General features: G+C 50.4%; 10 protein-coding genes across 10 annotated transcripts; 4 read left to right on the forward strand and 6 right to left on the reverse strand.

Annotated features, from left to right (window-relative positions):
• Positions 1-33: 33 nt before the first annotated feature.
• On the reverse strand, positions 34-1998 carry ASPZODRAFT_131814 (hypothetical protein). Its single transcript, XM_022722845.1, has 2 exons — positions 1478-1998; positions 34-1392 (listed from the first exon to the last, which is right to left on the reverse strand). Exons 1-2 carry the CDS (start codon positions 1738-1740, stop codon positions 471-473), a joined length of 1185 nt encoding a protein of 394 aa, XP_022581416.1. The 5' UTR covers positions 1741-1998; the 3' UTR covers positions 34-470.
• A 1480-nt stretch (positions 1999-3478) lies between these two features.
• ASPZODRAFT_1846814 (hypothetical protein) lies at positions 3479-5284 on the reverse strand. The gene is made up of 3 exons (XM_022727224.1): positions 4588-5284; positions 3936-4481; positions 3479-3867 (listed from the first exon to the last, which is right to left on the reverse strand). Exons 1-3 carry the CDS (start codon positions 5068-5070, stop codon positions 3814-3816), a joined length of 1083 nt encoding a protein of 360 aa, XP_022581417.1. The 5' UTR covers positions 5071-5284; the 3' UTR covers positions 3479-3813.
• A 1-nt stretch (position 5285) lies between these two features.
• Positions 5286-6414, reverse strand: ASPZODRAFT_1846559 (hypothetical protein). The gene is made up of 2 exons (XM_022727223.1): positions 6208-6414; positions 5286-6145 (listed from the first exon to the last, which is right to left on the reverse strand). The coding sequence occupies exon 2, from the start codon at positions 6048-6050 to the stop codon at positions 5550-5552; it is 501 nt and encodes a 166-aa protein (XP_022581418.1). The 5' UTR covers positions 6051-6145; positions 6208-6414; the 3' UTR covers positions 5286-5549.
• An 86-nt stretch (positions 6415-6500) lies between these two features.
• Positions 6501-8852, forward strand: ASPZODRAFT_131819 (hypothetical protein). Its single transcript, XM_022722846.1, has 3 exons — positions 6501-6897; positions 6982-7148; positions 7212-8852. Exons 1-3 carry the CDS (start codon positions 6860-6862, stop codon positions 8648-8650), a joined length of 1644 nt encoding a protein of 547 aa, XP_022581419.1. The 5' UTR covers positions 6501-6859; the 3' UTR covers positions 8651-8852.
• Positions 8853-10164: 1312 nt separating this feature from the next.
• ASPZODRAFT_1849428 (hypothetical protein) lies at positions 10165-11457 on the reverse strand. The gene is made up of 4 exons (XM_022727228.1): positions 11379-11457; positions 10725-11322; positions 10537-10649; positions 10165-10328 (listed from the first exon to the last, which is right to left on the reverse strand). The coding sequence occupies exons 2-4, from the start codon at positions 11205-11207 to the stop codon at positions 10259-10261; spliced, it is 666 nt and encodes a 221-aa protein (XP_022581420.1). The 5' UTR covers positions 11208-11322; positions 11379-11457; the 3' UTR covers positions 10165-10258.
• Positions 11458-12789: 1332 nt separating this feature from the next.
• ASPZODRAFT_151510 (hypothetical protein) lies at positions 12790-14080 on the forward strand (the record flags this gene model as incomplete). The annotated part of the gene is made up of 4 exons (XM_022725743.1): positions 12790-12817; positions 12878-12918; positions 12992-13161; positions 13237-14080. 4 exons carry the CDS (start codon positions 12790-12792, stop codon positions 14078-14080), a joined length of 1083 nt encoding a protein of 360 aa, XP_022581421.1.
• A 131-nt stretch (positions 14081-14211) lies between these two features.
• ASPZODRAFT_151511 (hypothetical protein) lies at positions 14212-15265 on the reverse strand (the record flags this gene model as incomplete). Its single annotated transcript, XM_022725744.1, has 3 exons — positions 14212-14471; positions 14535-15050; positions 15115-15265. The coding sequence occupies 3 exons, from the start codon at positions 15263-15265 to the stop codon at positions 14212-14214; spliced, it is 927 nt and encodes a 308-aa protein (XP_022581422.1).
• A 920-nt stretch (positions 15266-16185) lies between these two features.
• Positions 16186-18339, forward strand: ASPZODRAFT_141696 (hypothetical protein; the record flags this gene model as incomplete). The annotated part of the gene is made up of 2 exons (XM_022724773.1): positions 16186-16605; positions 16669-18339. 2 exons carry the CDS (start codon positions 16186-16188, stop codon positions 18337-18339), a joined length of 2091 nt encoding a protein of 696 aa, XP_022581423.1.
• Positions 18340-18682: 343 nt separating this feature from the next.
• ASPZODRAFT_15604 (hypothetical protein) lies at positions 18683-19620 on the reverse strand (the record flags this gene model as incomplete). The annotated part of the gene is made up of 3 exons (XM_022726250.1): positions 18683-18751; positions 18862-19100; positions 19446-19620. The coding sequence occupies 3 exons, from the start codon at positions 19618-19620 to the stop codon at positions 18683-18685; spliced, it is 483 nt and encodes a 160-aa protein (XP_022581424.1).
• Positions 19621-19867: 247 nt separating this feature from the next.
• On the forward strand, positions 19868-25125 carry ASPZODRAFT_131824 (hypothetical protein). The gene is made up of 5 exons (XM_022722847.1): positions 19868-20246; positions 20313-20670; positions 20734-23381; positions 23436-24057; positions 24130-25125. The coding sequence occupies exons 1-5, from the start codon at positions 20016-20018 to the stop codon at positions 24876-24878; spliced, it is 4608 nt and encodes a 1535-aa protein (XP_022581425.1). The 5' UTR covers positions 19868-20015; the 3' UTR covers positions 24879-25125.
• Positions 25126-25250: the final 125 nt, after the last annotated feature.

Here is a 25250-nt window from a genome sequence, read left to right on the forward strand (position 1 = left end):
AAACAAGCGTATACTCATGACTAGCATCTAATAGGCAGCATAGGTTCTTCTCTCACTGAACTCCGTAGTTGGTGTGGCCTTAAAATAGGGAGATAGAGTCCATGGCAACAGGGTCTGTTGGATCCGGGAACTTTGGATTTTTTTTTTTCGCTTTCTTGTTTGCATTTTGTCGCCCCAAAGAGGGCCAGGTGTCCGCCTCCGTCCAACCGGGAGTAGTTGGTTGAGGTTGCTGTTGTCAATTTATTCCAAAGACCAAACAGAGGCCGGGAGGTTTATCCATTCCTTGGGGTTCAGTAGGTCTCCTCCAGGGGGAGGGGAGATGCAGGTTCCGTTTCTATGATGAGCCAACTCAGTAGGCAGTATAAAGATCAATCCGGGCTTGGTCCCTGGAGCTGGAAGTGGACGGCCTCAAAACACAACATCATGGAGAACGTATAATCGTCAGCATTATGACTTTCCGGGTAGGTTCTTCAAGGTGTTGCGAACTTTACTCGGCGGCTGCGGCGATCCTGAATGCGCTTTTCCGTATCGACGTAAAGGCGATCTAGGACCTCCATAGCGCCGGCATCTTTCAAGATTTTTGCGACCTGGGTACCGGCGGAGATCAATTGCAGCACGTTTCGATCATCCTTGACTGGTCTGGATTGATGTTTGGCGGCGTGTCTCATTTCAAGAGAGTTCTCCAGCACCGTTACCAACTGTTTGATCTGGCCGTTATAGAGAACTCGGGCAGGAATGCGACGCTTGGTCGCCAGCCGTTTAAGAAGATAGACCCACTCGGTCCATTCACGATCCGAGGGGACCCTCACCTGTCTCTTGTCCGCTTCAAGAGGAATCGGGAACTGGTATTTCGCCACAAAGTCAAAGGCGCACTGCGACAGCCGGTCATTGACTGCGGTCAAGATTTGGTCTTGCTCTGATACATCAAGATTAGTAGGTAGATGGGGGAGTTCCCTTTCCTGGGAAGCAATAGTCCGTGGAGTTGGCATTTCCAAAAGCTGATGGGGGCCATCAAACTCGTCTCTGTTGGAGGGCCGCCTGGATGAATGATACTTGACGGTGCCTTTGGCTTTATCGGCACCTCGTTTGTTGGTCCTTTCCACAAGATACTCGGGCGAGTCCATGGAGTTCATATCAAGATCATGCTGGAGATATTCAGATGACATATGAGCTGGATGCTCCCATTCCCGGTAGGCGGATGCCGGGTGTGGAGGGGGTCCAACTCGGGGGAATGACATGTGCGCGCAACTGTCTGGGAAACGAGCAAAGCTATCCGCAGTAACAGGAATGCCAGGGTATCCAATGTCGGTTGACTTTCCAGGGGCTCTAGCCGGTATCTGGTGAATTTCTCTTGCGCCAAAGTCCCGAGGGGGGGGGAACGCCCTCTTAGTGCTAAGCGACCCGTAAAGACTGTCTCAGTATGTGACGCCAATTTTGAAACTCGAACAAGCGCAGAGACATGAAGTAAAGATTCTACCTTGGCTGATAAATGACAGGGTGACCTCCTGAGGAGGAACTGTAGATCGACGACTGTTGAGACATAGCACTGCTAGCCAGACATGAGCTTGTCAAGAAGCCAGACGCCGGGTCACTCTTTCCCACTGACCTGTGACGAGACCACGAATCAGAATCACTGCTGCCTGAGTAAGTCCGTGAGCCGATGCTAGGTGTTGTTGTGCCCGCAAATGGGTTGAAGTTGGGTGGCAGCGCCATTAATGGAGGAGGGAGGACAGGAGGCATGGAGAATGGAAAAATAGAAAGTAGCCAAACACAACGGCAGGAACAGGGTCAATTATATACAGTTCAATGCACAGCACCGGGCGAGACGGCTGGATGGACTAAGCGACGCAAAAAGATAATTGGAAGATGCTGGGTACTGGTCAAAAGACAAGGTCTAATATAGCTTTTTTGCCGAGAAGTTTAGGGCTTTCTGGGGAGAGAGGGTCTCAACTGAGCAAGACAAGCTCTGCCCAGTTGTGCAACATGGTCCAGATAAACAAACACCAGCAGTTTTGAACGGCGAGGCACTAGTGGCGATGGGTGGGCTCTAGAGATCATCATCACCACCACACGGCCTGGGGAGGGGATAGAACCCCCCTCCTCCTTTCGCACCCTCCCTCCATTTCTCTTTCTCCCTCCAGACATCCCATGCTCCCATGCGACAAATCCAAGATCAAAGTCAGCGTCACCAATACCTCACCGCCAATCGACGACCCCCACAATGCCTTGCTGGCAACATGTCGGAAAACAGTTGACGGAACGATAATAGCTCAAGCCCCCAAAAACGGCCGAAGAACAAGCCAACCATGTGTGTCTCACGGTCAACAACCGAGCCGTCTTCCTCTCGATTAGGAATGCCGAGGGCGGGTTCCCTCTCCTCCGGCATGGTTACCAACAAAAAGCCTTCATGGATGGACCCGGAAGGGAGAGGGAGGGGGGGGCTGGAAAGATGATTCAAGGCATGAATGACGCCACCTCCGCGTGACAATCGATCGCAGGCAAGACGTACCTTTCGTAGAGGAGGATTCGATGCCGGAAGAGAGGGGGGGGGTGGGCTTGGGCAGCAACCGGTACGTCTGGACACCAGGGCACAATGCACCCATTCAGAAGCCTTCCAGATACCAAGCCGGCCCTAACTAATTAGTTACCCTTCACCCTTTTTGCTTTTTCTGACAGCGCCAGGCCTGTGGAATGGGTCATTGGGTGCTAACAGCATTCCTCTGTTTCAATCGAGACGGACGAAGAGAAAGCTGGAGGTGAAATGAGATGAGATTCGGCCCTAGGCTGAATCCCGTCTAGCGTCACATCGTGATATGGCTGCGTTGCTCGAGACTACTCCGTACATGCTACTTCATACCAGGACTTCTCAGCTGCTCCCGAGATACCTTGTGGTGTTTTACCAGACGTCGAGTATGTGATCCAGTCGGCATCATTTAGTGACGAATCGAAATTGATAGATCCAACGGGGTGATGACAGTCTGATACTCGTTAAAGCGCTTGTGGGCAGCTAGGCAGAGGAGGGGGAAGTGCGCGGCCCACGCTACACAGGGTTCTCTCAGAGAGCGTGTGTAGGCTGACAATCGGAGTGCAGGATGTGGAGAGAGACTGGGCCTTCATCTCGTACAAATTGGGCAGACATTTCATCTGCAGGCCTTGACGCCCAAATTCTCAGTGAGCGCATGGGCCAATTATGGGCCAAAGTGTTGATCCTTTTCGTCGCCCACAATGGACAGCGAGAGCTAGGCGGACACTACTGAGCGGTAGACAGTCGATATGATATGGGGCTTAGAGGTAGTGAAGGCGAAGCGCTCCCGTGAAGAAGGTGGTAAATACATTAGCGTCTGGTGGAGGAGCCCCGGTCTCTCGATCCGAAGCCTCTGAGTATACTACTAAGGTTGACCTCCGGATCTGCGGAAAGCATCTTATTGTCCACTTCCCCCTGTCTATGAAATAACTCAGTTTTCTAGGGGAGGAACTTGAGTGACCGAGTGAGTCCCAGAGACAATACACGCTGACAGCACGATGAGCTATCAAAGGAAGACCCAATCGGCTATCACGGGCTATAGGTCGATTTCTAGGGCAGGAATGACATTTCAAGATTGATCGGAGAGGACGATCTGATACCCGGTGACATCTGCGGCGCTCCTCTAGAAACAGGAAGGCAACAAGGAACAAGGATTTGAAGTCTCGCCACTCGCATACTATTGCTTACAGGAGCCCACCTCAAGTTGAGACGATGGGGGCCGTTGTATCAGCCTCCCTCTTTGATGATCGAATCTTCCAGATGAGAAAAAAAAAAGAAAGGGGTTCTCCTCAATACTTTGTCTTTTGGGCAGGTAGCTCGATGCCCAGCCGACGGGCATAATCCTAGGGGGGCCTATGATGAGCAAGAGCACGGCAGAGAAAGGGATATTTGGGTAACAAATATGACTTACCTCACAACTCAAACGGACAGCATCGTCGAACCCAACCCGAGCCTCATACCCCAAGATCCTTTTTGCCTTTTCTCCGCTTGCGTACCTGACTGAACACGCGTCCCGGGCGCTGCCGCGGCTCAGCGTCGTCGTCCCGCGAAGCCAGGTGAAACACTCGGACAGGAATCCAGCAATGTACGCGAGGGTTTGAGGGATGTGGAGCTCAATGGGCGGGTAGTGCCCGAAATGAGCCCATATCGCCAGGCAGAAATCACGGAAAGGGACGGGCTCATTGTTCTGGATGAAGAAGACCTCGCCAGCTGCTGTCTTGGAAGACAGCAGGTTTTCGGCCGCGAGAACATGGGCATCCGCTACATTAGTCACGTACGTGACGTCCCATAGATTGAATCCATCGCCAATAACAAACGGGGTCTCAAATTTTGCAATGCACGCATGAATAGCCGGGACCAATTGATGATCTCCAGGCCCGCAGAGGACCGATGGCCGGAGAGCGCAGGTGACGAGCGTATCGGCCGATGCCTTAAGAACCGATGCTTCCGCGGCTGCCTATGGACCATATCACTCGCAGTCAGCTATATTGATTTGTTCCCAGCACCATGTACACAATTGTTCCCAAGAGTGCATGTCTATTTACGGAATATGCAAGCCCAACTTTAGACTCTCCGTATATGAGCGACGATGGCGACACTGGCCACTGCTCATCGATATTTGGATGCGGAATACCCAGATCATCAGTGATGACACAGCAACTGCTGGTGTAGATCAACGCCTGTACACCAGCCCGTTTTGCAGCCTCCAAGACGTTCTTGGTTCCTTGGACGTTGACCTTCCACACGAGCGCCTGTAGCTTCCGTCCAAACCGCTCACTGAGAGGAGGGATGAATCCAGCCGTGTGGATAAGGACTTCAGGCTCGACCTGGCAAACAGCTCTGCAGATTTCATCTTGTACTGTGATGTCGGCTTTGATGAATGAAGCCTGCTCTGGTACAACGTGTGTTGGCCCCGGCGGCGTCAAGTCTACCACGGTGATCGCACATGCTGGATGTTCTGCGAAAGCTCGAGCGATAGCAGAGCCCACAAACCCACTCCCGCCTGTGATCAAGACTTTGCGAAGGACTGTCGTGTCCCCATCCATGGTGCAGAGGAAGGAGGTGATGCAGATAGATGATTCAGGTTCGTTCGTTCGCTTGTCGGTGCGGAGAAGCACAACAAATCATGGACCACGAAGGCACAACAAGCCAGGGGTCGACCCTGGCCACCCCCGACACCATCATCATTAACATAATCATCGGAATTTGTTCCCTGATAAGACCAAGCAATCAATCTTTCCTTTTTGCCGATGGTACAATTTACCTGTAGAGTAAAGAAACTTCGAGTTGAGTATTTAAAAAACCTAGGCTCCAATATCTCGAAATCTCAGCCTACAAGCGAAGAGAAGAGCTAAGCAGGCACGCAAAATAGTACATGAAGCGAACGCAATGGTACTGTACAGACCCGTGTGACCTAGGTATCTCAACGTCGCCAACCATGAAAAACGTAGCGACGGACAGAACTCCGAACAAAATGCAAACCCAATACCACAAACATCACCTTCCCGCTAGAACTTGTGTACACTTATTCCACGCGGCAGAGAACCAGTCCTCCGATCTTCTTCTCCACGCATTCCCGCGCCTCCATGATGCCGCGGTCCGTCGAGAGGAACAAATTTTCTCCCGGTGACCGCAACCCGGCAACTGATTCACTGCGATGACCGCGGATCACATCCCGAAGACCCTCCACGCCGATGATGACTCTTCGCTTGGGTTTACTGATCAGAGTTATCTTGCCCAGAACAGACTCATTTTGCCAGTACTTCAGTCCAACCCACAGGCGCCGCGACGCAACATTCCCCTGCGTCACGGGCTCGATTTCCTCCACCAAGGGAGTACCGAGCAGGACATGGGACTGGGGGGGCTCCGGACCGGCGCGGACGATCGAGGAGATCAATCCAGCGTTCTGGAGGGCGAGACAGAGATTGAGATGCAGCTTCGTGCTCGGGATGGAGGTTAGGGATAGACGAGCCCTGGTGGCATTGTTCAGGTGTGAACAAACGTTGGCGAGATGGACGAGAGACATTGTGGGCTTCTCTGATGGTAATTAATGAGTATAACTCTCTGAATTCCTGGTCAGGGTCCGTCGGCGGCTATTTCGATTCGCGTGGTAGATTGAACCTGCGGAGGCCGGAGATCAGCCAAGGCAACTTGGCAACCATGGGGGACAGAAAAAAACCTACTGAACCAGACAGAGGACACCGTCTTTGAATCACTCAATTATTGTACCGCAGTTCTGCTTTGGAAGCTCCCCGTCCGTGTCTGTATCTGCTTGACCGCGCTGTCTGCTACATTCGACCGCAGAGCGCCGTGAAAAATATCGGAGAAACTCTGCTCCGTGTCTTCGGACTAACCCTATGTGGTGTAATTTACTGTAATATTAATACATGCTAAGACCAGTACTCATATAAGTACTCCGTACCTTGGTAGGTAGGTAGTACCAAGGTGGTATAGTTATTTTGTAACTATATTTCATTAATATACTATTCCTCTTATTTTTTATAGATTAATCGAAGATACTAACCAAGTATTATTCAGACGTTTGACTTGAATATTGTCTAGGACCTATTCTTAGGTAGGTAACTTTATACTAACTAAATAAGTACCTATTACAGCTCTTCTACTGTATCTTCTTGAGCAATCAGCAGTCGCAACGCCCACCCCTCAATGCAGTATGGCGAAGAGACACCCTGTAGCCGCCGGGGGCTGCAGCATGTCTCCAGGTTCCTACCTGGCCAGCCGACGGGATTATTTAACCTTGATGCTCCCTCCTCGGCGCCTCATGTTAAATCCATCTTATTAACAACTTCCCTCGTACCTTGAACAGTGGCCAGTATGCCTTTATTACCTGGCGAAGAGCGTGTGCTGACAGTGTGAGTAACAACCCCGCACATGACACGATTCGAGGTGAAAGATAAAGATCAGCAGGTCTAACAAAAATGGTCTTTACTCGGCAGCTTTGCGGATGTCCACTACTACTTTGCTTTGCCCACGCTTAATCCTCTGCAGCATCGCTTTGTCAAAGGCTCGTATCTCTATATCTACCACGATTCGTCGAAGCACAAGGCCAGGATCGAAGTTGCCAATAACCCGGGAACAAGCGATCAAGATGCTTTCAATGGAGGTCTGTCGGGGAGAACGACGCCGAAGTTTTTCTTGCTTTAATGTGCGTTGACTGATTGTTCAGCCCTGGAATATGTTCATATCCGACACTCGAACAAGTTCCCCACGCTGTCTACCCTCGTAGTCGATGGCCACCTGCCAACGGCTTCAGCCATTCCTCAGCCCTCAAACCCGAACTTCTACGAGTGGCGTCTACCTTACAGAGACCCTCGTCAGGAGACGGATGAGTATCTCCGACTCCATACGCTAGACATCTACTTCTGGACGCTCGAGGATGCCAACCAATTCATGGACTGTGTCGAGCATATTCTGCCCGCTCCGCAGGTCGAGAGCGATCGGCATGGTTTCGCAGCGGCTCCGGCAGCTAATGCAATCAGCTCAGTTGTTCAACAGCTAGAGAACGTGGCCATCACCGATCCTGAGTATCAGAATGGGAAGACTCGAAACTCCCGATCGGAGCCGATGTCAGAACCTAGCGCGGCTCCTCAAAATATTAACACGGCTTTGCAGCCGCTGCCGCCTCCCCCTTCTGTGCAAGCTCTTGCTGCTGTGTCCCAGACTCCTGTGGAGGGACACAAAGAGCAGGCAGACTTCACTCCTCTACCATACAACCCCGCCGCGCCAGCAGCACCAGAGCCGATCAAGCATCGCGAGAAGACTCCTCCGCCTCCTGATTCTGAGGATGGAACCGGACTAGCGGCAGCCATTGCGGCCGACAACAGTGTCCCCTACACTCCTCCTTCGCAAACAGGAGGCAGGGTCCCTAGTTTTGGCCCTCCTCCTGGGACCGACTTGGCATCGAATCGCCCAGTGTCATATTCCGGGCATAGCTCCACTCTCGCGGGCGTCTATGCCTCTCCTCCTCCCAGCGCTGGTCTCGTCCATACCAACTCGTTTTCCTCCCAGATGTCCAACCCTAGTCCTTCTCGCACTACATCCTATCATTCCACCTACGCGGGGAACGTTGGCGGACAACCGCAGCACCAGCAACAACAACCACAGCACCAGCAGCAACAACCACAGCACCAGCAGCAACCCCAACTTCCACCTAGCATGATGAGCTTCGCTCCACCACCTCAAGACCCCAATGCCCATCTTTACGGCCAACAGATGTATAATTACCAACTCGCTCAGCAACAGCAACAGCAACAACAGCAACAACAACAACAGCAGCAGCAACAGCAACAACAGCAACAACAGCAGCACCAGCACCAGCAATACCAGCACCAGCAATACCAGCAACACCAAACTCCCATGGGCGGATATTCAAATTTCTCCTATGACCAAGCCCCCGCGCAGCCGTCCCCAGCCTCGTCAAATGAGTACGATATCCACGGCCTTGCCTATCGCCCTACTGAGGCAGAAGCGCATTCGCATTACCAGAAGTACGCGCAGAAAGCCATGAAAAATCCTGGGCAGCGACCACATAAGCTAGAGGACAGTGCCTCGCGGCTGGAGAATAGTGTCAATAAGTTCCTAAAGAAGCTGGAGAAGAGAATCTAGTTGAGGGATTTATGACTTGTAGCGTGTCAGTTTCTTTCTATTTTTCTTCATGTTTATTTCAATGCATGCATCCCTATCTCTACAATCTTGGTTCAATCTGTGTTATCAATCGAAAGCCTTCTCCCAAGTTGATTTACTAAAATACCCTACTCGATGTTATTTTCCGAAAGATAATTATAATGGTTCATTTGAATAAATATGAAGTAAGAATATAAAAACCTGTTTGCTTATCTGTGAGAAGATAGAGTTCAATAAGGCGAATTACAAAGAAGTAAATGAATGAACCAAAGCCGGCACATGCAGGTAGCAGGGAGGAGATAAGGTGGCTGGCAACGCTAAGCTAACATCTAACAGGTAGAAACCAAAGTGCAGAAACAAAATATGCAAGCTGATGGAAAGAAGTCAGCATGGAAATGCAGTCCCGAAATAAGCAAAAGATGAATCGATGTAGAAAGGACAGAGAGGCGATTCCATCTGGTATTGAAGTGAACCCAAAAAAGCCAGTTGAATAAACAAGAGGGTTCTACTATAACAATACCAGAAGATATCATCAAAATGGAGAGATAAATCCCAAAGTCTCAAGGCACCTAACAACCAAATATGCAGTCTTCTTTATCTTTGTTTCTCCCTTTTTTATATTTTTTTTTTCACTTTATTGTCACTATGAAGATGGTTTATCAGTGGTAATATCACCATCACCCGGCTTGGTTTCTTCAATCATTTTATCTGTGCTCTCAGTTGCATTTGCAGACTCTTCAGGGAGCATGATGGATGGTTCAGCGGTTTCAGTTGATGACACAACAGGAGTTTCGGCGTCGGCTTGAACTTCCTCAGCAGTGGTATTAGGTGAGGCTTCGGGAATTTCGGTTGCTTCATCGTTTTTGATGTCATCGACAGAAGAAGCAATGACCTCCTCAACCTCGGCATCCTCTGCGACTGGAGAAGACTCCGAGGGTTTCTCGGGTTGTTGAGTGGAAATGTCGTTGGGAACAACCTCAATGGGCGCCTCGGCGGCAGCCTGCTCCTCTGTAGATTCGGCAATGGGGGCCGGGGAGTCAATGATAGCTTCATCGATACTCGGTATGGTAGCGTGTTCGACTGAAGAATGTTCTGTAGAGGTTTCCGCAATTGGGTCGGCCGCCTCTTCCACGGACTGTTCAAGCACTTCCATTGGCTTATCATCCATGCTGGCTTCTGTTAATGCCACGGTCTTAACTTCCTCTTTCGTCTCATTGGTTCGTGGTTGTTGCTCATCATTCTTGGCTGACTTCGCCTTTGCTGTGGCAGCATTGTGATGGCCGGGTTTTTCATCGGCCTTCTGGACTGGCTTTGCCAGTCTTGCCACTTTTGGTTTGGGGGGGCTTTTAGCCTCGACCTTTTCATGGGTTTTGCTCGCGGAGCTTGCAGTTGGGCGCATCATTCTGGCAAGAAAGCTTTCATCGACTGGCCTGGTGCCAACAGCGCTCGCCCGAGAATGAGGCCGTTCTGTGCTAGTTTGGTGAGGAAGCGAGACACGAGATGCCTGTTTACGGAGACTAGCAGTAGTTTGGTTGCTAGGCCGTGGTGCAGGTGCGGAAGTTGAGTTCTTCAGGGTCGATGGTTTCCGCGTCAGGCCAGGGCTCGCGGTGCCTCGAGTCGGTGAACGAGAAGAATGAGTTCCCTTTTCACGAGTTGTAGTCTTTGGCGAATGGTGGGCTGTCGCAGACTTCGAGGCATCGTGGGAAGGAGTTGAAGATCTCACGGAACGAGAAGTGGGTTTTGTCGTGGTGTTTAGAACCGCTCGGCTAGACTTGTGATTGACGGTCTTTGCCGCATCTTTATTGCTGTCCTTAGATGCAACAGGTTTGCTTGTATGCGCAGACTTTTGTGGGACCTCACTGCTCGGCTTAGCTGATGAAACGGGGTGACGAGACGGTGGAGGCGACTTGTGGTTGGCAGTGGACAATCTGGAGCTTGGCTTGTGTGTCGAATCGTTTTTGGCGGCATGAAGGGTTGAAGGCTTTTTATTTAGTGTCTTCGCCGCTATAGAGGTCTGCAATGGAGCCTGTGTAGCAGCAGAGGGCAGTTCCTTCACCTCTTGATCAACGGACAAGGTTTTCCCTTGTGTAGGTTCTTCCATCTTGGGCGTAGCGACAGCTGCAGACCTGATAGGCAACTCAAAGCTCTCCTGCGGCTTGCTCACACTCTCGCTGCCTGGCAAGTTTTCTTGGGTAGTATCTTTTTTCGCTCCGCCGATTGCTTCTTGATTGCTTGTTGGAGGGAAATCCCAGGGTTTCCGACTTCCGCCAAAATTATTACCGGTCGGGCTCAACGGACTCTGAAGACCACCAGTACCGCCGATATGAGGTACTATCTTTTTCAGAGCCGAGGGACTACTAGTGATCCTCTCCACCGCAACGAAGCTGGCCCGGACCTTAGAGAGTGGCCTCGAGTCCGGATTATCTGAATCGACGGGAGATCTCCCGCGAGAAGGAGGAGAAGGGGTATTGTTCTGGCTGTTGTTCTCAAATCGGGCCAACAGGCTCCGCACGCCAGGGTGAGCACCTGTGTCCGTCATGGCGGCGTCTTATTCAGAAGCGAAGGAGCGGGGGGTGTTGAGACTGGACAACGAATCGGAGCAGGACACAATCAGACAGATACTGCGGCCAGCAGAAATCCGAGAAAGTGTTCTGCTGTTCTCATGCAGTAGGAGAAGATAGGAAAGGGCGTTCCTCGATAGTTCAAGAAGAGTCGAAACTGCCAGATGGCCGTTCGGCTGGCTCTTGAGGGATGGCGGGACGTGGAGACGCGCGCTGGTGGGAGTGACGTGATATAAACAGACCCAAGTTTCTTGGGGAGGAGGGAGAATGTAGAAGGAGGTGAGAAAAAAGAATGGAAGAAGTCGGCAGTCTAAAAGAACAGGGTCCTATAAGTGAATCAGCAAAGAACCATCACCCAGCAGCCACCGTCCTGTGTCGTTTGATCCACCCTGGACACCTTGAAGAAAAGAGGTGGGCGTTTTGATGTTGCCCTGGAGTGATGCCTCAGGCACTAATTTCAGGGGCTGGATCCGCGGTTTGGCCTTAATCTTAATGACTCCCCCGCTCTTCCACCATGGAAAGGTCTCGTCTTTATTCCAAACTGTCTGGTTCAGGAGGCTGGCATCTGGTGGTCTTGCGCGTGTTCTATCCGAAGAAAGCGGACGGTTCGTTTGCTCGCTTCTTATGACCCCTCGCGATACGTCTCCAGCCTCAAAGCAAGGCTCCTCAGGAGGACCTGCAGTCCTCTACCCTGGCTACCTATCGCTTCCCTAGCCCTTCACCATGTCGCTAGCTCGATAGACCATACGGACAACTAAGCCAGAAGGGAATAGCTACGTCAGAGACATTCCTTCTTCCGTAGGGCATGATGTTCTGGAATATTTCTGTAGACCCACCACCGTGCTGTCCATACAGAGTACCTAGTATCTACTAGTGAATAGTTACCTGGTAGTTACCTGTCTAACGGAGTACTAACAGGCAATAGTATTCGACACCCCAGACACAGGTATTGGCTTTTTTCTGAGTGGGCAATTATCAAGTCCTACGAAGTACCTACTCCGTAGGCACCTCCTTAGGTACTAAGTTAACCTCGGGTACAGGGAAGTACGGGCTCAGGAGTACCGGGACATTAGTACCTAGTTACCTACTGCCTCGTAGTTAGGTAAGTAGCTAACTAGTTAACTAGTTAGCCAGCAGTTAACTGGTTGCTTTTCTCATAGTTAACAGGTATAGTCAACTGCAGACCAATAGGTAGGTTAGGTAGTAGTTAACTAGCTTGGTGTTGTCCTATTGCACTATTTGCAATGGCATAGATCCTACTGCATGCACCAGGGGTTTGAAGCTCGGCGAATTGCAGACTAACTATTCAACCTGAAGGTATCAATGAATATATTTAATATACATATCACAAAGTTGTCTACAGTATAAATCTATCCTACCCTTAACAGCCTTATATACTAGATCAACCATCACATATAACTATTTCCATACCTCCGGCCCGAGTGATGAACGGACTAATGTTCTTCCCGCCGCATACAAAACGGCCAGCGACGCTCCTCCGATTGCGGACTCCGGAAAGCGGACTTGACTCTTAGAACATTCAACAACTCAAACAGAATCATGGCTGCTGCTAGAACGCTTCGCATAGGTCAATTGCCCATCTCGTGTGAGTTCTTGAGGAATTATAGCTGACTGTGCTTGTCTACAGGTCTCATTCCCGGAGATGGCATTGGACGGGAGGTCATTCCGGTATGTTTATGCCCGCAATGTTGGCAAAGACTTACACAACGGGCTATGCACTAACAATTTCGCTGTAATTCAGGCCGGTCGCCGAGTTCTTGAGGCTCTGCCTGCCTCGTTGAACCTCAAGTTCAGCTTTGTGGACCTTGATGCCGGCTTTGAGACCTTCAAGCGCACCGGTAGCGCTCTTCCTGACAAGACCGTCGAGATCCTCAAGAAGGAGTGTGATGGTGCTCTCTTTGGGGCTGTCAGGTTTGTCGCACTCCCAAATTTTCATATCTAAATATGTTTGCGTCTTGGATCCTGAATTTTATTGTCTCTATGTAGCTCCCCTAGCACCAAGGTCGCCGGCTACTCCTCTCCGATTGTCGCTCTGCGCAAGAAGCTCGACCTCTACGCCAACGTTCGTCCTGTGAAGACCACTGCCGGACACAGCACGGGCAAGCCCATTGACATGGTTATTGTGCGTGAGAACACTGAAGATCTCTACGTCAAGGAGGAGCGCACCGAGGAAACTCCCAATGGCAAGGTCGCCGAGGCGATTAAGCGCATTTCTGAGAAGGCCTCTTCTCGCATTTCCACTATTGCCGGTGAGATTGCTCTGCGTCGCCAGAAGATCCGTGATGTCGCTCCTGGCTCCAGCTTCCGGACCTCGCCCATGGTCACCATCACCCACAAGTCCAACGTTCTCTCCCAGACAGACGGATTGTTCCGCGAGACCGCTCGCAAGGCTCTGGCCGCTGAGCGCTTCTCGTCCGTCGAGGTTGAGGAGCAGATTGTCGACTCGATGGTGTACAAGCTTTTCCGTCAGCCTGAATACTACGACGTGATTGTCGCTCCCAACCTTTACGGTGACATTCTCTCCGACGGTGCTGCTGCCCTGGTCGGAAGCTTGGGTCTCGTCCCCAGCGCCAACGTCGGTGACGGATTTGCCATCGGTGAGCCTTGCCACGGCTCTGCCCCCGACATTGAGGGCAAGGGCATTGCCAACCCCATCGCTACCCTCCGCAGCGTTGCTCTCATGCTGGAGTTCCTCGGCGAGGAGCAGGCCGCTGCCAAGATCTACACCGCGGTCGATGCCAACCTCGATGAGGCGCGTTTCCTGTCCCCCGACCTTGGTGGCAAGGCTACCACCCAGCAAGTTCTCGACGATGTTCTTAAGAGACTGTAAATAGTATAGTTGTGCATTATGTCAATTGAGGGTAAAGTGTCAATAAAAGTCAGTCTTTACTGGATAAATATATACTTTTTTGAGCTCCACAGTTTAGTTCTATTCAAATATATAAGTTATCCTTCAGGACATTATTCAATGTCGGACGTCGAAGCCTCCGCTCCTCTTTCGAGATTGTTTGATTTCCCACCATTCTTCATTCTATCGGCCTGTTCACCTTGGCCAAAACTCAACGCCTCGTCCTCCTTGGAACGGTGGACCAGCTCAAACACTACCACGAAGTAAATGTCATCCGTCGCCCTGTTCTTCAGTATATACCGCAACTTGTGGTTTTTTTCGTCAATGTAGTTCGTCACATGCAGATGGAAACCAGGCAAACGAAGTGTAAAGTCTAGCAGCATGTAATTAACAATCTGTACAGAGGTTCAATCATGCATCCGAGTGTATTCCATACCGCTAAACCCTAGGTACGGGTTCCCGAAATCCGAGAAATAGACCCTCCCCTTCTCAAAATTGAAGCTCTTCCGGTTCTCCTCGTTATGAAAGTGCTTTCGCCTCCCATCCACGTCGGAAGGAATATCATGTTTCTTCCGGACCTGCGCACCGGAACCCTCATCTACTTCTTCGATGACGAGATTATGCAAAGGGGGAGCCTTGTCTATCTTATTCACGACATCGCCGATGCAGAATTTGTTCCAGGTAGCCACTGCTGGGCTACAAAGGTACGGCTTGTCGGCGTACGGATCGCCATCTAGAGCTGGATCGAGCATCCATTTCACAAGACGCAGGGCACTCGTGAATCCCGGTGGGAGCTTGTCGCGGATCGGATGACCGAAGTAGTTTCCGAAGACAACCTCGTCGCTGTTTGTCGGCTGTTTGAATACCACGGAGGTCGCAATCGAGTACTGATCAGAAACATGCTCGGGGTGTGAGAAGTAGGCGTTGGTCTTGGGTGAGCCATGGGGGTATCCTGTCAAGCTTTGTCAGTATACATACACTTCTAACTAGCATTTTTGAGGGAGAAGAATCTGTACCGGCATAGTCTTGGATTCGAACACAAAGATCCACGACGCAGTGTTCGTTTTCAATGCGGAGGGTCTCATCTGCGTTGACTGGGACAACCTGGTGGGTTGACGGGTCCCATGTTGGTCCTGCTGTGACTTTCAGTCTGTATTTTTTGTCCATTTTTTATCAAATTATGGGGGAATTCACTCTCCAAATTGAATGCCACTTCTCTAAATATTGAATTGGGAGTTCTATCTCAAGCTGAAAACAAGCTTATCATTCTAGGTTGACGCTCTACGACGTCATTGGCTTAGCTAATTGGAATATCAACAAGTGAATGCTGTGATAGGTATTAATAAAGTTTTTTGCTTTGTTTACAAATTGAAGCCTTATTCGAGGAGTTGCTCCCTTTAGGAGATGGCGTTGAAACAAAAAATCAAGTGAGAGAAGTGTGTGGGCGAATCAAACTATATATCTTGATAGCTGCTATCTAGAAGTTGACCGGGGAGCTTGCAACCTCACTCATCTCTTCACTCCTTCCCAGCCACTAAGAAATTTTATGTTATTTCAAGTCAGTCTTCACTCCAGCAGCTCCGGCGACCAAAGGATCCCCGGGCAGAGGCTATGGGCCAGTTTTTTTCAGACAAATGCAGAATGTTTGCCCATTACCCTACCCATCCGTCGCGAGCAAGTCTCAGACTTCATCCCTCCTTGAGCCTGAGCAGCAGACTCTTCTTTCTACCACGCCCTTGGGATCGTGTTTATCTTGAGCGAAGTCGATTCTGGCCACTCACCTGGAAGGGATATCGTTCAACAGACCTCTTTTTACTACAGTTCGTATTACTACAGAGAAAGATCATCTCTGCTCTATCTTTCATGACTCTGACGCCGAATTTAGATTGACGACGCTGTTTGATCACCTCCCACTCTGCTCTTGTTCTGTCTTTCCATGTTTGAAATCTCTAGCCTTATTGTCCGCGCGAAGTGTCTTGGTGGTGATATCTGATTATTTGTCGGAAAGATACCCTAATGTCTGCTAAAGATAAGGTTGTGACACTGCTAAGAGTGCCTTCGTCTTAGAGATTACTACGGAAGTCTCGATGGAGTCAGAAGAAGAACTCGTGGCTCTTGACCCGAGAGAAACACGACCTACTAATTCCTGGACGAGAGATCAAAGGATATTCCTTTGTTGTATGTATAGGTTTTTTAAGGCAACACCTGCGGACTACACAAAAATTTTCAACTTTGTTTTTGAGAGTCATCTACAGAAGCAGGGGTTCACACCTGGAACCTTTGGTGTCAGGTCGGTCCAGAGCCAATGGCACGACCTACGAGTCAAGGACCGCGATGAATTTAGATCTGTATTCAGCCATCCTTTATCTTCAGACCACTGGGACAGCGTGAAGAAGGGCATCAGGAATGCAGTAGCTCGACTTGGGATCACTCTTATCAAGCGCGAGACTGACGATTCCATCCCTGATATCTATCTAAGAACACCAGAGTCTCTGCGCACAGCACACGTTAGTTATCTAAGGCCATTAGTCTGCATATTTTGCGCAATTCTGACTATTCTTCTTGTACAGGGGCCTTTGCTGATACATACTCGAGTCTCTGTCAGAGAGCAACCATCCTCATCAAGATCAAGGCGAGTATCAGACCTAGCTACAACAGCAACAGTACTTTCACCAGAACCTGAGATCTCAGTCGCCCCTAATGATATGGATATCGAAGCTCACACTGAAGAAGAAAAATCACTTCTTTGCACCAAAAGCGGCTGCTTTTGGTGTTTTAAGGAGGGATTGCTATCACCAGAGGATGATATGGTCGAGGATCTGGAGGCAGCGTGGAATATTAGCCCCTCTAGTCCTGTTCATGTCCAGCATTCATCAGGGGGAGTGCCTCGTACTCTATATCGGTGGTTTAACCTCGAGAGCCAAGGAGTGAACAGCAGGTCGATGATGCTAGCTGGGATGTTCGCAGACACGACTACGAGATCAAAAAGTCCTCAAGATTTCTCAGATGCACAGTTTCGAGAGATGTTCGTCAATCATGCTAGCATAAACCACGCACCGTCCCCATTCATATCAGTATTCAGATCGCTCCTTGCCCCCGTCCATAGAGGCCTCCGGGCTGAAGCAGCCGCCGTGGCAGTTATCGACACGTCGGAGATGGACCATACCCAGATCTTTTCAGCAGAGCATCTTGTTCGCGAGACCTCACTCCAAATCAGATCCTATAAGGGATTTGGAGAGTACCTTGTCTGGAGAGTAATTCCGACTGATGCCATCAAATGCGTCTTTAAGATTAGCGACCTAATGAAAATCACAAACGAGCACCCTGATATCAACAGTCTTCTTCAACTGGATGTCCTCAAGTCGCAACTTCTTTGTCGGAGTTATACTCGCCGACAGCTCCGTGACACGACTTCTGGATCCTATGATCGGGCATCTGGAACTTCTGTCGGAAAGCTTTTGAGCCTTCTAGGCATTCCGAGAGAGATGGTAGGCAGTGTCGCAAGGAAGGTCGCTCTAAATTGGCAGTTCCGAAAGATTCCTGGAGGCCACAAAGAGTTCTTCAACGGTGTATACGGGGAGTGGTCAATGCTTTCGCCTACGCCCCAGGCACCGCTCGTTACTTTTGATCTAACCGAGGATATTGATGACGATGAGGCCGATGATCACGACTTCGAAGACGGTGGCGACGACGACGACGACAACCGCGACGACAACGTACAGGAACCCGAAGATACTCGCAAAACGGTTATCCAAGACGCCCCCAGTGAAACGACGTCAGTGGTCACATCCGGCGAAGATCTTCTGGATATCGATTTGAACTTCTTGGAGACTGATTTCCTGGACTCCCCCACGTCTGCACCAGAGACTCCTTGTCCTGTCGGTACGAAACATTCTCTTTCAAATAAAGTCTCGATCGAACGAACGACGATTAGCTCCGTCACTGCTACATCTCCGTCGAGGAACCTTGTTCTGTACAACCCTCGCACCGAAGAATGGTCCCGGTGGGGGCTTCAACAAACATCAACACCACTAACATCACCGGAAGTGATTGTTATCGATGATATCGATGACGATGGCAATAACGGCCAAACAATTGACAGGGTCGGCAACCTCGAGTCTTCTCGTCACGAGCCCACCAACCCTAGAAACATGGATAACATTCAAGTCTTGATCCCAAGGCGACGGTTTGAAGAGGAACGTGCTCAGATCCGACGGATTCTGCCTTCAAACTTCACCTGAGATGAGACATTGTAAGCAATCAGCTGTGGTTGTTTAATGGATCATTGCTGTAGTAGTCTTAAAGCAGAACCAAGATAACATTGTAAAGCTCCTGAAGCTAAAACCTGTCCCTTCCTTAATGATATGCGCGTACGGTATCTATGGCATGGGGAAACAATGAAATTTCTTTTTTTGATTTGGATGTTTTCTTCGAAAAGGGTGCTTCTTGGGACAAATGGATTCGTTAAATAATCCCAAACCCCATCAAAGAAATTCGCCTATATCCATTCCATTCCATGTCGCTGCCCTTCCCTCCACTTTTAATAATCCCATGCAAGCCTCCCGTTCGTCCGTCGTTCGACGCTTAGAACTTGCTGAAAGCCTTGACGGCCTTGCCGGTGCGGGGCAGGACACGGAGGGTGTTGAAGCGGACCTATTTGCAAGTTAGATATGGCACGTAAATTAATCGCGGTGAATTTTGCAGCATTCGCCATCTTATGTGCAATATGCACATTCCGCGCCTCAAAGAATCAGATCACGTACAGTCTTGCTCAGGGGGCGGCACTGGCCAACGGTAACCCAGTCACCTTCCTCGACACGGAAAGCGGGGGAGACGTGGGCGGCGAGGTTCTTGTGGCGCTTCTCGTAACGGTTGTACTTGGGGACGTAGTGGAGGTATTCACGGCGGATGATGATGGTACGGTGCATCTTGGTGGAAACGACGCGACCGGTCAGGATACGGCCACGGATAGAGACCATACCGGTGAAGGGGCACTTCTTGTCTGTTCAAAAAATTAGTGCGCTTGCCAATTTGTGTAGGAAAGTGCTGGATTCAGGCGCAGAAAACATGGCAAATCAGGCATTTGAAGATTTTCAAAGGGGAAGATGCATCTGCGATCGAAAGCATCACAAGCGACCAAAACATCTTCTGCCCGTAGACCAATAATTTGGATCTTCTGCGTTTTTTCCTCGCCATGAATTTTTTTTCTTCTCGGCATTCTCGTCAAGATGCGTGATCGCTTGTTCCGCCACGTCGTAGTCTCCTTCCATCATCCAATCTTCGTTTGCGGGAACGCCTTTTGCCATGATTTCCGCGTCGGATTAATCCCAGCGTAGATCGTGCATACCGATGTAGCTGCCCTCAATGGCAGTCTTGGGAGTGCGGAATCCCAGACCAACATCCTTGTACCATCTCCGGTCCTTGCCAGCCTTCTTGCTCTTGGCCTTGGTCTTGGTGTTGAGGAAGATGTGAGGCTGCTTCTGGAACGCGCGTTCCGACTGGACGGTCAACTCGGTGGCCATGTTGTCGATATTTCAGTCGAACGGAGTGGTCGAGCTGCGTGAAGGATGGATACCGGTCGGGGCTGGTCGACTGTTCGAGATGGGAAGAATTTGTGCGGAGCCCTTAAACGAGAGTCGGTGATAATTCAGTGTGGGAGTGTGCGACGGCTCGCTAGTCCAGATGCGGACTAGCGGTTATTCGGCTAGGGCTTTCCTGGGTTTGTTTACATCGCGGGCGGTGGCGCCGAATCGGGCAAGTGCGGATCCACGCGTTGGCATGATTATTGACAACCTCAGGCGGCCTCCGTTGCGCTCGCCGGCCCCCCTCCGGATTATGACTTGTGTCGAGCTATCACCATCCCACTTCATCCATCGCTAGTCCTACGATTTGTGATCCGGGTTCATGTTCTGCGATTATGGCGTCGAAGGAGACTTCCGGATCGCTGCGTCCGCGATCTCGTCGCTCGATCGCCCATGTCCCACGGTCGAAGATGGCATCGGGAGTCGATAAGGAAAACGCTACGACTGATCTCGGCGCTGCGAGAAATGCTGCAAAGGAACTGGGGAAGGAAAGGAAATCGCGAAGCAAAAGTTTGGGTCCTGGTGGCTTGGATGCGCTGCAGGACTCCCACGGTAACCGTCGAAAGGTAGATTGCCCTGAATGCGCAGGCGGGTGCAGTGAAACGCCGGTATATTGACCATGTCTTTGACAGTCAACGATGGCCTTGCCTTTGAAATCCATACTGAAACCTACAATTCCTGTCTCTCCGGTACGGAGTATCCCGACGTTCGAAGAAACACGCCGGCGCAGTCCGCGCAGAGGTATTGCATCAGAGAGCACTACGGCAGGCGACGAAGGGGACTCAGAACAGAATAAAGAAGGTCCATTGATTGATGTTCAAGATGCAAAGGAATTTCTCACGACCAGCCATGATGACCAAACCAATCCCTTTGACACATTCAACGCCTCTTCTGCGATCAGAGATGCAAAGGAACGGGAAGAGAAGGAGAAGAGAGAGCGTGAAAGAAAGATGATCCTTGAAAAGCGAGAAGCGCGTCGGAAATCAATGGGTTGGTCAAAATACTTTTTTTTCCTTGGCACTTGTTCAGCAGGTTGCTAAACCGATTCTTTAGCAAATCGCCGGGTATCCTTTGCGCCAGAGGCGACGCTGCATACATGGAATGTTGTCGAGATACCTGACGACTCAACCTCATCCTCCGCCTCAAATTCAACAAGGCGGGCATCGTCCTTGACACACACAGAAGCTTCCAATCCAGCGCACCCCGCTTCCATATTAGAGCCACCATCCAGCCCCGATGCTGAAGTCGACTCCGATTCCGCTTTCTCTCCTGTACGCCAAGAAGATCTACGACAGCTCCAAGACCGCAATTCATCCGCGCAAAATCCTGATCTGTCTTCTAGCCCTTTCAGCGGTAGCTCTGCTGACGGCAGTGAAGATACGGAAGTACAGGGTTTCAGCAAGGATGATGACGAGGATGATCACTCAGATGGTTCTGATTCTGGGCTAGATGGAGAAAGTACTGCTATGAGCATGGATGACGTGACCATGAGATCGACTGCTACAGCACAGTCTGAGGAGTCTACGAGTTCTAGTGCGCGTTTAAATGAAGCTCTTCGCCAGGCAGCACGAGAAGCTGGGACCAGAGGCATTGACTACGACGAGAATGACGATGTATCCATGGAGATTGCTGACCAAGAAATCACCGGCGCATTCCAGCCGTGGATTAAGAAAGGGGAACGGAAGAGCTTTGACTGGGAAGACATCAGTTCCATGCATGACCAGGAGAATATCAATCCATCCCGCTTGTCGACTCAAGACCGAAGCTATCACACCTCAACAACCGGCGATAACGACGATGAGGATATGAGTATGGATGTCACCAACGCAATCGGCGGTATTCTCTCAAACAATACGGAACGGCGCCAGAGTGTCATGCGTCGCAAGTCATTGAGCGAAGAAACTATACATGAGGACCAAACCATGGAGTTCACAAATGTGGTTGGGGGTATTGCGCCGCCGATTTCGCCAGCGCATTCAATGGCTATTGACAGTGACACCAATGAGGATGAAGAGATGACCATGGAATTTACCTCTGTTGTCGGGGGTCTCTTGGGCAAGAGCTCTGCTGGTGCGAACAATAACCTGCAGCGTGGCCAGTCTGCTTCTGAAATCAATGGTGACCTCGACTTCGATAACGAAGGGCAAGAAGAGACGGATGACGTGGATATGGAAATCACCAGAGCAGTTGGTGGCATTCTTCCGTCTACCCAGGAGGAAGAGGATCAGACTATGGGCATGGAAGTCACAGCAGCTATTGGCCGAATTCTGCCTTCTGCATTTGGAGCTGGCGATAAAGCCCAAGCGAAAAAACTGATGGAGCTTGAAACTGACGCTGGACAGTTAGCCAGTTCTCCATTCCAGGAGTCGGTTCAACATTCACCTTCTAAGCTTCTTGCCAAGTCACCGACAAGGTCACCTGTCAAGTCACCTCTCTCCTTCCATGTCGCTACTGTTGCCTCTGAGGATGGTAGCCCTAGCCTCGCCAGCGTCAGATCTCGGCCATCTCGGCGAAGTTCGCTCCGACGAAGCTCGAGTACACCGACATCGAATCCGTCACAAACTTCTCCAGCCAAGAAGTCATCTACTCCTCCAAAACAAACAACTCCTCAGCTGCAACGTCCAACCACTCCGTCGAAAACCCCGCCGTCCAGTAACGTCTCTTTTCGAAGCGCCTCGCCAAAGAAGCTCTTCCAAGCCGAGCTACAAAAATCGGCAAGTAAGCAAAAGTCACCCAGGCGCAAGAGCCTGTTCGAGCATAATGCAGCAACAGGGCAGTCGACTCCTCTTGTCGTTCTACGTCCTGCTGAAAGGCGCTCTTCAGGCCTCGGTATTGACAGGGAAGGCCTTGGATCTCCTCGTGTTGCAGCTATGCTTGACAAACGCAAGTCCATTGGTGAAGAAGCATCACAGTTCGTTCCTCAGGAAAAGCCATTCCAAGGTGTGCGTTTTGAGGACCCTATCCAACTCCAAGAGGAGGTAGATCGGGAACGTGAGGAAGAGGAGAAACGTGAGGACGGCCATATTCAGCCGCCAAAACGAGACATAACGTCGACCTTGAAGGACATGATATCGAGCTTGACCCCCAAGAAGAACAAATTACGAGGGAGGAAAAGCCTACATGTCGGTGCAGCCAGAGGCTTGCTGGGAAAACGTCCCGTCGAACTCGACCAAGACGAGGAAGAGGAAGCAGAGAGTACCCCAAAGCGTCTCAGAGGCCCCGAATCTAGCCCGGTGAAAAGCATCAGACTCCCTGCTCCGCCCACCAAGGAAGAGACGGTTGGCAGAGTGATCCGATCGTCTACTCATAAGCCCTTCGGTTCTTCTCCAGCAAAACAAAGCACCACTCCCACCTTCGGACTGAAAAACCTCAGCATCAATTCGTCAAGCCCTATCAAAGATGTATCAGATGCACATGAAGGGCCCGTTGATGCAGCTGTCGAGTCACTTCCGGAGCAAGACGAGACTGGTCCTGAGGGCTCAGATACAATGGAGCCCATTCAATTACAAGAATTCTTGAACATGACAAATATCCATTTCATGGAGCTGACTACAACTAAGAGGCGACATACGACGGCACCAGGCAGCACAAGGAGGTCGCTTAGACTGTCTGGAGATGCGGCCAGGTTTGCGATTGCAAACTTCGAAGATTGTGTTGCTGCCGGATTCTGTACCGTTCCAATGCTGGAGCTCTATCAACACGTAAGGCTTGCCAACCTCTCAAGATGATGAATTACCCACCAACTAATCAAACAGTCCTGCCGCGAGTTGAAGTCGTATATCTCCGAGGGTCGACAGGTCATCCGGTCTATCGAGGCCGAGACCTACGCCGAGAATCCTCCTCTTTTCCGTGAATACGTGACTGCAGCGCCTGACATTCGCCTTCTGATGGACAATCAGTTCCGGAACGTGAAGACACATGCACGATTGCTCAGCAAAGCTACCTGGTACGAGTGGCGGATGAAACTGCTCGAAGGCCTGAAAGAAGGGCTCGATCGTCACGTGGAAGAAATGAAGACAGATGATGAATACCTTTCGAAACATGAAGAGCTTCTCAAGGACGTGGTTCCTGAACTTATCGAGAAGCATGCTTCACTGGAGCAAGAAGCCAGTACGTTGCAGCAGCTGGCTGATGAGATCGAAAACTGCGACCAGGACGAGCTTCGCAGTGCACGAGAGAAGCTACTCAGTGTAGAAGCCGAGATTGTGCTGAAGAAGCGGCAGCTTGCTGAAATGCAGGAAGAAATCCAAGACAAAGTGGATACCATTGAGGCTGGGGCAGAGCTCAAGGCAGAGGCGCTGGGGCAGATAGAGCGAGCAGAAAAGGTCAAGGAAGAGTGCCGTGGCTGGAGCGCCAAGGAAATCAATGGGTTGAAGGGTATGTCCTTTTCCTTCCGTGAGAAGTAATGATGGGTATTAATGATGAGGTCGAGACTAACAAACTCAATAGTATCTGTTCACAACCTGGAGCACCAGACAGGGTGGTGCATCGTGGCTGCTTCGACTTCCTCCTCGAAGGAATCCTCACTTGGACCCTCGTTGACTATGCGTTACCGCGATCAACTCGAGTTGACGTTGCACCCCAAAGCCTTCCAGGCTACTGACCCTGGAACAAAACTGAATGCGCCGCTTGAACTGAAGTACACCACTGGGAGTGGGAGCATGTCGACAAAATCGATTGGTCAGCTCTCACTAGTATCGTCTCTCGTCTTGAGATCCCTTCAGAGGCATCTCGCTACCGTTGACCAAACTGCGACCCAGGCCAGACATGTTCTCCGCTGTATCTCTCAGGCATGGGATCAGGTGGCGACCTTGGAAGAAGAGGCGCGCATGCTCGAGTTCTGTGGCGTCACGAAGCTGAAACTCCTAGATGCCAGCGAGTCCCCTTCTCTGAGGGCAAGGTGCTCGGTGCTTGGTGCCAAACCAAATAAACAGAGAATCGACATCGACTTTGCCGTCACCATGTGCATCAAGGAACAGCGTGGTGGAGAACACGCAATTGCAGTGCTGGAAGTCAAGACGGACGTTATTGCCAGTAAAGTCTATGGATTTGGAACAGGCAACGAAGTCGGCCTATCGGAGAAAGAAATGCAGCAGATTCTGCGCCAGGGGCTGGGAGCGGCGAACAAGGCGGGACGGCGGTTTGGGAATGGCGTTTGGAGCAATAGCGTGAAGATGCTTACAGCTAAGGCATTCTGATGCTTGCTCTTGTTTTTTGTTTTTATGACTGTCTTATTGTCTTCTGTTTAGCGTCTGGCTGGTTATGGTGTTGCAAGGTTGCTTTCGGAGGACTGGTGGAAGGCCAAGAATTTACTTGCAAGGGTCTGATATGATTCGAGGTTTTTTATTCACACATACATACACATACACACATACCTATGTAGTACATGCATGAATTCAAGTAATCATAGGGTTATGGTTAGTTAATAGGGGGGTTTGGGGGTAGTTATGTTATATAAAACTTATTTCATTAATAATATATATATAAATAACTAGCATAACTAATCATTAATTCATATAACTAGGTAACTGATAACTAATATATATCCAACCAAGCCCTTACACCGACAA

The sequence above is a fragment of the Penicilliopsis zonata genome (assembly GCF_001890105.1).
Source record: "Penicilliopsis zonata CBS 506.65 unplaced genomic scaffold ASPZOscaffold_6, whole genome shotgun sequence".
NCBI classification, from domain to species: domain Eukaryota; kingdom Fungi; phylum Ascomycota; class Eurotiomycetes; order Eurotiales; family Aspergillaceae; genus Penicilliopsis; species Penicilliopsis zonata.